General features: G+C 35.4%; 1 protein-coding gene across 1 annotated transcript in view; it reads right to left on the reverse strand.

Moving 5' to 3' along the window:
• The window catches only part of LOC118854816 (centrosomal protein of 135 kDa-like), a 93,761-nt gene that overhangs the window by 59,764 nt on the left and 18,721 nt on the right, over positions 1 to 15,276 (reverse strand). Inside the window, exons 9-11 of the mRNA XM_036765046.1 lie at positions 12,503 to 12,641; positions 4,486 to 4,709; positions 3,013 to 3,165 (exon numbers count right to left, since the gene is read on the reverse strand). Coding sequence (XP_036620941.1) covers positions 3,013 to 3,165; positions 4,486 to 4,709; positions 12,503 to 12,641 — 516 coding nt within the window. The remainder of the gene's footprint in view (positions 1 to 3,012; positions 3,166 to 4,485; positions 4,710 to 12,502; positions 12,642 to 15,276) is intronic.

Here is a 15,276-nt window from a genome sequence, read left to right on the forward strand (position 1 = left end):
GTTGTTCACGATTGTCATTTCTTCTCTCCCTCCCTACCCTCCACATTAGACTGTGAGTTCCCTGAGAGGAGGTACTATTTTCACCTTTCTCTGTATCTCCAGTGCCTGGCACATAGATGCTTAAAAATTCTCACTGAATGAGAGGTTTTGGGGTTTTTTTAAGAGATTTTTTTTTAAAGGCTGAGAGTGACATGGGCACTGAGAAGCAGGGAAAGCAGCCAATAGACAGGGAGGAAATGAAGATTAGTGAGACATAATAGAAGGGGCAACATGCTATAAAAGATGAGATGGAATGGAACCAGCATGCAGCAGGGCCACTTCTTCAAGTGAGGAGTAAAGGGAAAGATAGTGGGGGTAAATATCTGAATTATGTGAGAAGAGGTAGAGGGAACAAGAGGGAGCTCTTGGCAAATGGCTTCAACTTTTTCATGAAGTATGAAGTAAGATTCCCTGCTGAGAGCTGAGCTCTGAAGAAAACAATGGAAGGAGGATAAACATCTTAGAACAGAAAGGGGTAAATATTACCTAAGTAACGGACTACTTGAAAACTAGAATAGAACAAAGAGAAATCAATGACTGCATGAGAAAGCAAGAAATATTAGAACAAAATAAAAGATTGAAAAAATAGAAGAAACTATAAGACAGATGATATAAAAAAAATTTGCATGGAAAACAGGTCAAGAGATCATTTAAGACTCTTGAGATTCCCTGGAGACCATGATATAAAAAAATTCAGATGTTATATTCCAAAAATCATAAATGAAAACTGTAGAGAACCCAGGAACAAAATGAAAATACAAAGAATCCATTGATTATTTCCGGAGAAAAAAAGTTCCAGAAAAGTCATAGCCAAAATCCACCCCCCAAAAAATACAAGCATCCAGACAAACAGTTTACATACAACCTTATAGCTTCTACTGTAAATGAGAGATCTTGGGAATGTAATATTCCAAAAGGCAAGAGATATAGGTTATGACCAATAACTTTTCCCAGCAAAGCTGAATATAATTTTATTGAGGGTAAGGAGGAAGCCTTTTCAATGGAATAGTGGACTTTCAAGATATTCTGATGAAAAGACCAGAGCTGAATAGGAACTCTGAAATATAAACACAATAGTCGAGAGAACTATAGGAAAGAAAGTATATTTGAGCACTTGGAAGGGGCTGTATATAGTGCCAACATTCTAATATGGGGAAAAGAAACAAGTGTCCCTTCAGAACCTCAATGTTTTCAAAGAGTACTGAGGCAGTTAAGTAAGAAAAACAGAGCGTATGGGGTTGGTTTGATTCTATTTTGAGGGTTTGAAGAAGGGAAAGAGAAAAGGGACAAGAGGAATTTACCAATGTACAAAGAAGGAAGGAAGGGAAACAGAACTGTTTTTCTCCTAATTGGGGAGCATGAGAAGAGCATATCAACATGAAGGAAGGGGTGAGAGGAGAGGGCATCAGATGAACTCCACTCTTGTCTGAAACAGAAAAAGGAAGGCTGAACATACACAAACATGAACACAAACACAAATAGGTCGATGCAGAAATACCTTTAACTTAACAAAGAAATAAATAAAAATGGAGGAGGCAGGGAATTAAGAAGAAGGATAATTCTGAGAGAATAGCTTCAAGCAAAGCAAACTTTATCATCCTGAAGGAGGGATCAAAAGGGGGCAAGGGTGAAGCAAACCAAACAATTGGTTATTGGCTGAATTATGGCTTATGAATGTAATCCAAATACTACCTTGTGAAATGACAAAAGTGACAACCGCCAAGAATCCTGGATAGAATGAACCAAAACAGTAACATGAGCAGAACCAGGAGAATGATTTATAAAAGAACTGGAACACTTTAAAGAAAAACAATTTTTAAAGACTTAAGAACTCCAAACTACATAAACTGATCAAGCCTAACTTCAAGAATTATGATGAAGCGCATTTCTTGTTTCCTGGCAGAGGGCTGATAAACTCAAGGTTCATCAAGAGATACATATTTTTGAATAAGGCCATTGTGTATATTTGTTTTGCCTGACTTTGCTTATTCCTTAAATGTTTTTTTTTCCTTTTCTTTCTTCTTGCTTTCTACTGGGGAAAGAGGGTATTGGTGGGAGGTTTATCAAGAGTAATTTGATGTCAAAAAATAAAAGTCACTGAAATGTTTTTTAAAATGCCTAGAAGGGAACACAAGTTAGTTCAGAAGGAAGCACAGACAAGGAGGATGGTTTTGAAAAAAAGTAAAATTATCATATACTTTGATCATTTGGTTTATTAATGTTTAACTAGCATAATACCTTTTAAAAGTTCATTCAAATTCTTAGCAGAAAAATAAGACTGGCAGTTAATAACTGAATAGCATACCACTAAGTAAAGAGGCTACTTTTGCCAATAGGTAGTTTTAGAATGGAAGGGTACATGCTTATCTTAAGAAAAAAAAGGATGGTCATTTATTCTGGTTTTCCATACACCAACAGAGAGTTCTGGGCAGAGAGTTCTCATCTCTACCCCTATACTACCACTCATTCACTGGACCTAGTCTAAACCGTTTCTACTTTCTGAAGCTACTCAGATTAAATGTAATCTCTATTCCACATGACAGTTCTTCAAATGATAATCATGTGTATGATGGAAAGAACACTAAAGACTTAAGTCCTAAAGTCCATATTCTCTCACTAACTAGTTTGTGAACTTGAACAATTTATTTAAACTCCATTTGATAATTGCTCTAAGACCGGGTAATACTGATTTGATTAGGAAGAAAACATATGGAAGGATATAAACTAAAGATTTCCTGTTTTGGAAGCATAATGAAACCATAAACAACTGTCTGATAGGCTTACCTGACCTTTTAATGGGTCCTACAAATGGCAGTAGTCTAATCAAGTAGGTCAACTAAGAAAATATTAAAAGTAATTTATATCTTGGTTCTTTGGTGATCAAATAAGATGATGTACACAAAAGCTGCACAAAGGTCGGCTAGTTCCATCATGTCTAATCCACAAGTTCTTAAATGATAATGAACTTCTTACTTGATTATACAGGTCACTCAGTTTGTCTCTTTCTGCAGTTAATAGTTTCACGTTGCATTGTATTTCCCCCATGTGGTTTTCAAATCTGTCCAGCATAGACTGAAGTTCATCTCTCTCTTTTGTAATCATGCTGAGTTCTGAAATGTAAGTACCCTACAAAATAATTTCAAAAAAGAATTTACCATGTTACAATATTAACAAATTATGTTTAATTACTGAAGTCAACCCATAAAAATTATATATACTAATGTAAAAAAAAGCAAACTATTCTAATAACAACATCCAGACTTTATTTGTATAACTCAAGGTATGTACCATGCACAAAGTTCCTAAGTGAGGCAAATAAGGCCTTGACTCTATTCTGCTCAATATTTTTATCAAGGCATTTGTTAAAGACATCAATCATATGCTTATCAAATTTGTGAGTAGCACAAAGTTGGGAGATAGAGATGCCTAACAAATAAAAGGACAAAAATGGAATCCAAAATGATTTCAAAAGACTAGAACAATGAATTAAATCTAATAAAATGATAATTAAGTTAATGCAGATTACTATGCCTGAGTTCAAAAAACTGAACAAATTCCATCATTGTGAAACTGATATCCTTTCCATTACGGGAGAGGTGCAGCAAGTAGTCAGAAACAGCCAGGACAGCCAAGGAGTCCACCAACCCCTGTGTTAACTTTATCCGGCCTACTCATGACTGGTACATTTTAAGGGAGCAAGGATGATCACACCCTACACTGGTGGGTCTACAAAAAACTCCAGCTCCCCCTGTCCACCATAGGATAAAACTCTACTGACACTCAGTGACAGCCTGAGTTTTAGGCAGAGCTGTTTGCGAAAAACTAGTGAATGTGATGCTCCATGTCTCTGAAGCAGCAGCAGTGAATGAGTGTGTCCAGAACACAGGCATCTTCAATATTCTTTGTGCATTTGATTAATGTGCATACTATCACAATAAAATTTCTACTTAGATCAATTTAGGCTATGTATTTGTACCTTGAAACTGCAGACCGAACTGAAAGAATTAGATAATAGTTGATGTGGAAAAAAAGACCCCTGAGGTTAATATTACAATGCAATCTCTTCCTGGGACTTTTATCGTAACTTAAACAACTTGGCTTCCTGCGTTATGTAAATTACTGTATCCAAACATGATGACAGTTAGATTGTTGATGCATAAATTGAAAATGAATGACTTTTCAACTTGAAAATGTGACAGCCAATAGAGAACAGAGACTACAGCACAACTGAAATTTGGGCAACACCAAAAGGAAAGTGCCACCAGAAGTGCTGATTTAAAAAACTTTTAAATAATAATATGAAAAATTCATGTTAGCACCCTGAAAAATAAGAAAAATGAAAACTCAACTATTACAGAACTGCACTTAAAGTAACAACAAACCATGAGCAGCATCACTCTATGATTCCTTTGTTCTATCCACTACTTTTGACAAAAAACGCATTACCTTTTCTGGACTTTTAATACTTAAACTTCTTTCATGTCTTGAACTTCGTGCAGGTATAGTATGGCGTTTTATTATCTTTTGGAGTCTTTCTAGCTCTTTCTTATAATGATCCCGTTCTTCTTCTACACTCTTGACAAATACATCTAGACGAGAAGCTGACTTTTTCCTATGTGTGACGCCATGTTCTTTCTTCATTCTCTCTAATTCCAGGACAAGCTCTCTTTCTGTAAATCAATGTGGGATAAAACTGCTAAAGAGGTTTTTGGGGGGAGAGGAAGGTTTTTTGAACATTTTGTCTCAATTTTAAACTATAAAATTTTTTAATAAAAAATTTCTAGAATACAAATACAATACTAAAGAGTAGGGAATATTTTTCTGTGAAGTTTGTTAACAAGCACCAAACATTAATAAAGAAAAAAGGCAGTTTAAATGTTCATATGCAACATGCAGTTATAAAACTGAGCTTGCCAGTATCCCAATTCAAAATACCACAAAGTTTAAATCTAAATCACTTTTAAAAAGAGTATTTTAGAACTGAATCAGCAGTAGCAGCAACTGCTTCCAGAGCTCTTAGCCCACAGGAGTACCATTGTTGGCACTGGGACAGAACTATGTTGCATTGCCCATACTTAGATCTGGGATGCAGTCCTGAGTGGCAGAACCAGGGTGAGGAGGAGCACAAGCACACCAGAGCTTGTGGTTATAGGAGAGTGGAAACCCTGGTTACAGTTCCAGGGTGGTAAAGAGTGCTTGTGGTTATGCACAGACCAGAGTACAGGCCAGGGGACTAACAAATACATCTCTCCTTAGATCATGCCACATTGGAAGGACTAAAAATTTACAGGTCCCTAGAACTACCTCAGAAAACAGCTGCACAAAAACTCTGAAACTTGGGAAAGTGTGCCTTCTACTCTGGAAGCAGAGCTCCACTTTAGAAAGAGTTAAAAGTCAAGAAATAAGCTGGAAAAATGAACAAATAACAGGAAAAAAAATTCTTGACTATAGAAAGTTACTATGGTGACAAGGAAGAACAAAACACACACTCAGAAGAAGACAACAAAGACAAAACTGCTACAACCAAAGCCTCCAAGAAAAATATGAATTGGTCTCAGGCCACTGAAGAGCTTAAAAAAAAAAAGATTTTAATAATCAAGTGAGAGGTAAAGGAAAAATGGGGAAGAGAAATAAGAGTGATGCAAGAAAATCATGAAAAAAGAATCACAGCTTGGAAAGGAGGCATAAAAAATACTGAAGAAAATAACACCTTAAAAAACAGAATAGGACAAATGATAATAAAAAAAGGTACAAAAATCCAATGAGGAGAAGAATGCCTTGAGAAGCAAAACTGGACAAATGGAAAAAGAAATACAAAAGTTCACTTAAGAGAACTCTTTAAAAAGTAGAATTGGCCAAATGGGAAAAAAAGGTAGAAAAGCTCATTGAAGAAAATAATTCCTTAAAAATTAGAATTGGCCAAGTGGAAGCTAATGACTTTATGAGAAGAGAAGAAAATGTGAAATATCTCACTGGAAAAACAACTGACCTGGAAAATAGATCCAGGGGAGAATATTTAAAAATTATGGGACTTCCTGAACGCCATGATCAAAAAAAGAGCCTGGACATCATCTTTCAAGAATTTATCAAGGAAAACTGCCCTGATATTCTAGAACCAGAGGGCAAACTAGAAATTGAAAGAATCCACCAACCACTTCCTGAAAGAGATCCCAAAATGAAAACTCCCACGAATATTATAGCCAAATTCTAGAGTTTCCAAGTCACAGAGAAAATATTGCAAGCAGACAAAAAGAAACAACTCAGGTATCCTGGAGCCAAAATCAGGATAAGACAAAATATAGCAGCTTTTACATTAAAGGATAAGAGGGCTCGGAATATAATATTCCAGAGAAAAAAGGAGCTAGGATTACAACTAAGAATTGCCTATCCAGAAAAACTGAGTATTCAGGGGGAAAAAATGGATATATATATTTTTTGAAATAGAGGACTTTCAAGCATTCCTGCGGAAAAGACCAGAGCTGAATAGAAAATTTGACTTTCAAAACGCAAGACTCAACAGAAGCATAAGAAGGTAAACAAGAAAGGGAAATCAAAAGGAACTCAATAAGGTTAAACCACTCACATTCCTATATGGGAAGATGATACTTGTAACTCCTAAGAACTTTCTCATTATTAGGGCATTTAAAAGGAGAATACATAGACAGAGGGCACAAGTGTGAGTTGAATATGATGAGTTGATCTCTAAATAAAATAAAATTACGGGGTGAGAAAGAGGAATGCACTGGGAGAAAGGGACAGGGAGAATGGGGTAAATTACCTCACAGAAAAGAGGCACAAAAAAGAGGGAGAAGATGGCAGGGATGGCGGGAAATGCTTGAACTTTACTCTCATCACAAATGGTGCAAATTGGGAATAATTACATACACACTCAGATGGGTATAGAAATCTATCTTACTTTACAGGAAAGTAGGAGGGGAAGGGTATTAGGAGGGAGGGAGGAGTGACTGAAGGGAGGGCAAATTGGGGGACGTGGTAATCAGAAGCAAAACACTTTCGAGAAGGGATAAGGTGAAAAGAGAAGAGTAGAATAAACAGGGAAAATAGGATGGAGGAAAATACAGTTAGCAATCAAAACTGAAAAAAATGTTTGCAACAAATTTCTCTAATAAAGGCACCATTTCTCCAATATATGGAGAACTGAGTCACATTTATAAAAATAAGAGCCACTGAACAGGCAGTTTTTAGATGAAGTAATCAAAGCTACCTCTAGCCATATGAAAAAAGGCTCTAAATCACTAGTGACTGGAGAAATGTAAATTAAAACAATTCCACACCTAGGTTGGCTAATGTGAAAGGGAAAAAAAAATGACAAATGTTTAAGGGGATGTAGGAAAATTGAGACACTAATGCACTATGGGTGGAGCTGTGAACTAATTCAACCATTCTGTAGAGCAATTTGGAACTATGCCCCAAGGGCTATAAAGCCATGCATACTAGTCCCATAAAGCCATGTCCTAGTGACACCACTACTAGGTCTCTATCCCAAAAGAGACAAAAAACAAAAAAGAGAAGGATCTACATATACAAAAAAATATTTACAGCAGCTATTTTCTGGGGATAAAGAATTGGAAGTTGAGAGAAAGACCATCAATCGGAATGGCTAAACAAATTGTGGTATGTGATTATAATGGAATACTATTATACTATAAGAAATGATGACCAAAATACTCTCAGAAAAACCTGGAAAGACTTGCATGGGTTGATGCAAAGTGAAATGCAGTTTGTACAAAATAACAGCATTATAGTACAATGATCAACTGTGAAGGATTTAGCTATTTCTCAGCAGTCCAATGATCCAAGACAACTCTGAAAGACTTACAAGAAAGAACTGATGGAGCCTGAATATAGATCAAAGCATACTTTTTTTTTTAACTTTCTTTGTTTTTCTTAGGTTTTGCTTTTTTTCTGGTCTATGTTTTCTTTCACAACTTGACCACACATATAGTTATATTAATAAATTTATATTAAATTGTTCCCAATAAAGGGAGAGAGAAGGGAGAAAGAGAATGTGGAACTTGAAATTTTAAAAAGTCAATGTTAAAAATTGTTTTTACATGTAACTAGGGAAAAATAAAATACTAAATAAATAATTTTTTAAAAAGAAAGAATATTTTACAATAATAATAATCTACCAATGTTGTTATTTGCCTATGAGTCATGGAACACAACAATCCTAAAGACCTGAAAGCCACTATTATACAGAGGCCAATGGAGAGGCACATAGTGGGTGTCTACAGGCTGTCATATATTGAGGGGATTAGAACAGCAAGTGGCTAACTTATGGGAACTGAGTGAACCACAATGACTCCATCTTGTGACTCTCAATTCTGGAGCTGGCTTAGTTCCCTTTCTATTCAATTATGGGTCTAGTCCAAATTCTGTCTTATGAGAAAACTTTATTCAGTTATAGGAATTGGGAGAAAACCTTATTGTATCTGTTTGAACTTAGCCCTGTGTGGCTGGGAAGCTGGATCACCTCTATCTGTTATTTAGAGACTCTTAACTAAGGACCTAAGTTATACAGAAGCCTGGTCAGATCCTAAGACTGATGCAAGGAGTTTTCTCACAAGTATACATCTCAAGCATCCCATACGTCTTATCGGAAACTGGCTCCATACTGTTCAATCAGTTATTTTTTCCATCTTCCTTCAATTGTTTACAGACACAGGAAGTAAGACACCTTTTTCTGAATTTAGGGGACTGCACCTGTTCACTTTCCCCCCTCCCAACTTGGAAAGTCCCTGGTCTTTCAACCAATTAGAAATGAGATTACCTAATATTATATCGTTTCCTTTTAATTAATTGGCCTTATTTGATTGTTTTTAACATGTAAAAATCTTTCTCTATATATACATTCAGGGTCCAGTGCCGAAGTTGAGAAAGTCAGCTGGTCCTGATTTGTTGGGGAATTGCCATGCATTGCTTAATAAATCAAAATGAACCTTCATTTGCTCATTCATTTCATCTTTCACCTGCCACAATATGGCAAGTGAGTAAAAACAGCACAGTAAAAAAAATACTGTTTTAGCCATCAGCTTTATCTGAAGGCTACTGTGAAATAACCAGAGCAGAAATCTCAGACCAAAATGGGTGCCTAGCATTCTGCAACTATTCAGCTCACTGACAGTAGCTAAGTCCAGCAACAATCTACTGAAGCTTCCAATCAGGGATAAGTCCACAGCCATGTTACTCAGACATAGAACTGAATCAGGAACTTATACAGCTCAATCAGGAGGGCACTGAGCAGATTTTGCCTGAGATCACGTAATTTGGGAGTATTGAAAACTTACAGGCACCTAGCTTCGGCTGACCCTAATATCTTGGAATAACACAATACTAAATATCCTCAAAAAAGCAAAAGGACCCAAGAGGACAATAATTTAGCTCAAATATTCCTCCCCAAAGTGCACATATGTCCTGAACTGGACATAAAATTCAAAGTTAGGAAGCAGGGTAGAATAATGAGCAAAACAAGAAGAATCCCTCCATAAAAAAGTACTGACAGGGAAGCTCAAGACACAAACCCAGAAAAAAAATTACTCTAAAACGACTACAAGCAAAGCCCCAAAGAAAAATGAATATTGGGCATAAATCTAACCAAAATTCCTTAAAGAGATAAAGAAAACTTTTTTTAAAAAAATTTTGGAAAAAAAAATGATTAAAAAAACACAAAAGAGCTAGAAGAAAAATGTTAGAAGAAATGAGAGTTATGGAAGAAAGAACTGGAAACAAATAACAGCTTAGAAAAAGTTATAAAAAATCTCATCAAAGAAAAAAACCTGAAAATTAGAACTGACCAAATAGAAACTAACAACTCCACGAGACATCAAGAAATATTAAAAACAAAGTCAAAGGGCTGAAAAAAATAGAAAATGTAAGGTGTCTCCCAGCAAAAACAACTGCCCTAGAAAAAAAGCCAGGACTACTTCAGGCAGTTTTCAGATGCAGAAATCAAAGCTAACTATAGTCATATGAAAAAATACTCTAAATCACTATTGACTACAGAAATGTAGATTAAAACAACTCTGAGGTACCACCTCCCACCTATCAGGCTACTAAGACAGAAAAGGAAAACGACAAAAGTTAGAGGGGACGTGGGAAAATTGGGACATTGATGCACACTGTTGGTGGAGTTGTGAACTGATCCAGACATTCTGGAGAGCGATTTGGAATTAGGCCCAAAGGGCTATAAAATTGTGCATACCCTTTGACCCAGTAATACCACTACTAGACCTATATCCCAAAGAGATTAAAGGAAAAGGAAAAGGACCTATATGTACAAAAATATTTAAAGGAGCTCTTTTTATGGTGGCAAAGAACTGGAAATTGGGGGGAAAAACTATCAATTAGGGAATAGCTGAATAAGTTGTAATAGCAATATTGTACAATGATCAACTCCAAATGATTTCACTATTCTCAGCAATATAATGATCCTGGACAATTCTGAAAGACTTGGATTAACAATGCCATCCATCCCCAAAGAAAAAAACTGATGGGAATCTCAATAATTTTATTAAGCTTTCTATATTTTTCTTTTTCTTTCCTTTCATTTTTGATGTTTTCTTTCACAGCATGGCTAATATGGAAATATACTTTGCATGATTGTACATTTATAATCTTTATTAAATTATTTGCTTTCTCAATGAGGGGAGAGGGAAAGGAGGGAGGTAGAAAATTTGAAACTCGAAAAAATTTTTAAATGTTAAAAGTTGTTTTTACATGTAATTGGAAGAAAAATATTAAAGAAAGAAGATCCAGGGTTTGACCCCTGAGGCCTGGGGCACTGAGTCCAAGCACCACTGAAGGCAGGGATTACTATCCTTAGCCTTACTTACACAGCTATATTTCCAGAGATCTAGAAAAATTATTGACTAAGATCTCTGGTCTCTGCCACTGTCAGCTAATCAAGTCACTGTCCCTTTCTGAGTCTCAGTTTCTTCATTTGTAAAATGAGGGAGGTGAATTAGATGATCTCTATGGTCCCTCGCCAGCTCTAAATCATGATACTAATTTGGTAAATTAGAACATGAAGGAAATATTTAACTTCTTAAAGAATTCTGGAAAAGCAACTTAATGCTAATGACAAATTATTCTTAACTATTCCATAGAACATCTATTAGGCAACACATGTTTCAATCTAAGAAAGTCAATGTGGCATAGTAGAAAGAAAAGGCACAGCAGCATTAGAAAACTTCATTCAAACCTTGCTTCTACCATTTATTAGTCACATGACATCAGACAAATGGCATAAATCTAACTAAATGTCAAGTATCTTCAGCTATCAAATGTGGATTTCATCCACCCTGCTTTATCTCATATGGTTGTTATAGAGCTCAAATGAAACAATAGGTAATTAAAACTCTTGGGAAACCATGAAGTAATATATAAATATAAGGCAGACAGTTCAAGCTATATATGAACTCAAAAGCAATAAAGCTGAATTTCTTTTAAAAGATTCTATAATTCATATTTTTCAGTAATGGCCTTCTTCCTAATTAGAACGAATGAGAAAGGCTTTATAGTACTACGAAGTAGGGCAGCAATACTGCTATTAGGTGTATAACCCAAGGATGTCAAAGATGTTGAACAAGAGTACAGCAACACTTTTTTTTGCAGCAAAGAACAATTAACAAAATAAGTGCCTATTAATTGCAGAAGAACTAAACAAATAAATTATGGCATATGAGAAAAAGAACCTTATTACACTAAAATAAATTATGACTATGTGTTCAGACAAATATGAAAAGACTTGATGCAGAATGAAAGAAGCAGAAGCAGAATAATCTATGTAGTGACCTCAATAATAATGTGAGAGGAAATAACTTTGAAAGACTTTAGAACTCCGACCAAATAAGTAACCAATCATGACTCCAAAAGACTATCAATAAAACAACTCCCACCTACTGACAAGAGAGGGAATGAACTGGAGGTACATAATCAGAAATGCATTTTCCACCTTTTTTTTTTTGCTTTGCTACACATATTTGTCACAAAGGCTTCTACTTGGAGAGTGTGTAGGTAGCTATAGATTTGGAAAAAAGAACATCAATAAACACTTTTTTAAATGCACAGAAGAAAAAAAAGCACAAAAGAGGACAAACAGTAATTTGGTTACTACTGCTTTGCTAATCTTATGTGATAGCTATATCCTTAAAAACTGTACATAACAGAAGTTTAGTTTATTATACAACCCTTTATCCTTTGTATATTGGAATATTTGTGTTAATGATTGTTAAGTCCACAAAAAAAGGAAATTAAAAAAAAATAAAAGCAGGGATTATTTTAAAAATGTTCATGTAGTGTGGTCCTCATTATAAATAATTGAAATACCATTCAAAGCAAAAAATCAAGTTGTGTTACTTCCATTTTCCATCTTCTAACAAAATGTAGTTGGAGAAAATCATAGTCAATTTATAAAGTTAATCAAAATTGCAAATCTTACCTATACTTGCAAAGTTTTCAACTTTTCGGGCAAGTCTATTTTTTTCATGTTCAATCTGATTGATAATTGTTTCAAGATCTGTTTTTAAAACTATTTCATCAGTCAATCGTGCTCTTTCTTTATGGCATAAGCTTAATTCCTGAAAGTGTCAAATATTAAATTAGGATTCCTAGAAGCACTTCAAAGACACATATAAAAATAAAGCCATCAGTTACTGCCACAATCATAATTATAAAATACTAACCTATATATTTAAACATATTTGGTAGATGATCGCTTTTCCTAAATCGAAAACATGTTTTATAACCTAATTTAATATAATAGCATTCAACAGTGAATTTGTAACTAAAGCCAACATTAAATTTTAACTAAAACCTATGCTCAGTACAATTTTTTTTTAAACCAACTCAACATGTGTTAACGAATCTTTCACAAATAGACTCTAGAGCAGCAACCACCCCAAATTGTTGAGTTTTCAAGAAGAGAAATAATCTGCTTATTTACTTACATAGACCAAAAGTGAAATCCCATTTTGGATGCTATCCCCTGGAAAGATCCTGTTCTAGCTACAGCTGCTACAGCTGAGAAAAGAAGCCTGACACGTTATGTTACCATGACCATTTGATTCAGCCTTATAAATGTGGAGGATTTGGAGCATAGAATAATGGTAAGTCAACTAATAAAAATATCAAAGGGCAATGATAACTCTGACCTCACAACCTAAGCAGACATCAGGATATGATGAGAGCAATTTGGTTTGGCCTAAATTCATTTCAGAAACTATAAATTTAGAGACTATAATTTCATTGACTTGGAGAAAATTAGAGCTAGAAAGGACCTTAAAAATGATTTATTTTAAATGATCAAAAGAAGAAATCCAAGCTATCAATAATTAGAGAAATGCAACTAAATAAATTCTGACACTCTACCTCACACCCATCAGATTGGCAAAAGTGACAATAAGAAAATGACAGTTTTTCAAGAGGCTGCAGGAAAACAAGCACATTACTGCACTGTTTGTGAAGCTGTGAATTAGTACAGACATTCTGGAAAACAATTTGCAACTATGTCTCAAAAGTTACTAACTAAAAAAGCCAGGTCCAATCATGTCACACACCACACCCCCTACTAAATGAACTCCAGTGGCTTCCTAGGACAAATACAGGACAAACATAAAACACTCTGGCATTCAAAGCCCTTCATAACCTACCCACCTCCTACCTTTACAATTTTCTTACACCCTGCTCCACAATGTGTATTCTTAGATCCAAGGATACAGGCCTCCTGGTTGCTCTACAAAAAAGATGCTCCATCTCTCAGCTCTGGACATTCTCTCTGGCTGCCTGGAACACTTTCCCTCCTCTGCTCCAACTACTGACCTCCTTGGCTTCCTTTAAGTCCTAGCTAAAATCCCACCTTCTACAGGAAGACTATCGCAACTCCTTGTAATTCTAGTGCCTTCTCTCTGTTATTTTTTTCCTATTTGTGCTGGTATAGCTTGTTTTGTATATATTTGTTTGCATGTTGTCTTCACCATTAGATTGTAAGCTCCTTAAAGGCATGAATGGTCTTTTACCTTTTTATATTTCTAGCACTCAGCACAGTGCCAAGCAAACAGTAGATGCTTAATAAATGTTTATTCATTGATTGGTTGATTAAATACCCTTTGACCTAGAGAAACTACTACTAAGATTAGAAACTCCAAAAAGATCAAAGGGAGGCAAAACAGACACATATGTATAAAAATGTTTATGGCAGCTCTTTTTGTGTTAGAAAGAACAGGAAACTAAGGAGATGCCCATCAATTAGTAAACAGCCAAACAAATTACAGTATATGAATGTCATGGAATACTATTGTGCTGTAAGCAATGATGAAAGGAATAGTTTCAAGGAAAACTGGGGACACTTGTATGAATTGATGTAGAGTAAAGTAAGCAAAACAAGGAGAATGATTTATACAATAAAACATTGTGAAGACAAAGTATTTTGAAAGACTTCAAGAATTTTGATCAATGCAATAACCAATCATGATTCCTAAGGACCCATGATAAAGTATGGTACTCCGTTCCCGATAGAGAAGTAATCCTCGGAGTAGAGATGGATAGATACGCATACACACACACACATGCAAACATACTCTTTTGGATACAGCCAAAGAAGAAATTTGTTTTGCTAATCCCTCTCTGCTTTCCTGCCCTTGATCGGCAATACTCACTATCCTCTAGCACTTAGAAGATCAAAGGTCAAAGTCCTTTGGGACAAATTCTGCAAAATATTCAACCATGTAAATTCAGAAGTTCAATACTGTACTATGGCACCAACTGGCATGACATTTACAGTGGAACTAATATGTGAAGAGCAAAAACATAATCAGTTATGTAGCTACACTATATTTCTCAACCTATCAGAAGCATTTAACACCATCAGTAGGCCTGGACCATGGATGCTATCAAGGAATTTTAGCTTAATACAGGCCTGAACAACATTCAGCCCACAAAAGGATTTCAGGAAGTCCACAAAAATGCAGAGGATGTAAAACAAGCCTGCACAACATATCACCCACGGGCTGCTTTGGTAGGCCATGTGTTATGCAGGCCTGGCTTAATACAAAAGAGTTTACATATCCCATAATATTGATCTATACCCTACACAACCAGAGGAATAAAGCAAGGCTGGATAATTGGGTTCTATTTTATATAGTGGGAAGGGAATAATGATTTTCATGTTAATCAATATGACAGGTGTAATGAATATACTAATAGATTAGATTTTTC

This window comes from Trichosurus vulpecula, chromosome 6, assembly GCF_011100635.1.
Source record: "Trichosurus vulpecula isolate mTriVul1 chromosome 6, mTriVul1.pri, whole genome shotgun sequence".
Lineage (NCBI taxonomy): Eukaryota > Metazoa > Chordata > Mammalia > Diprotodontia > Phalangeridae > Trichosurus > Trichosurus vulpecula.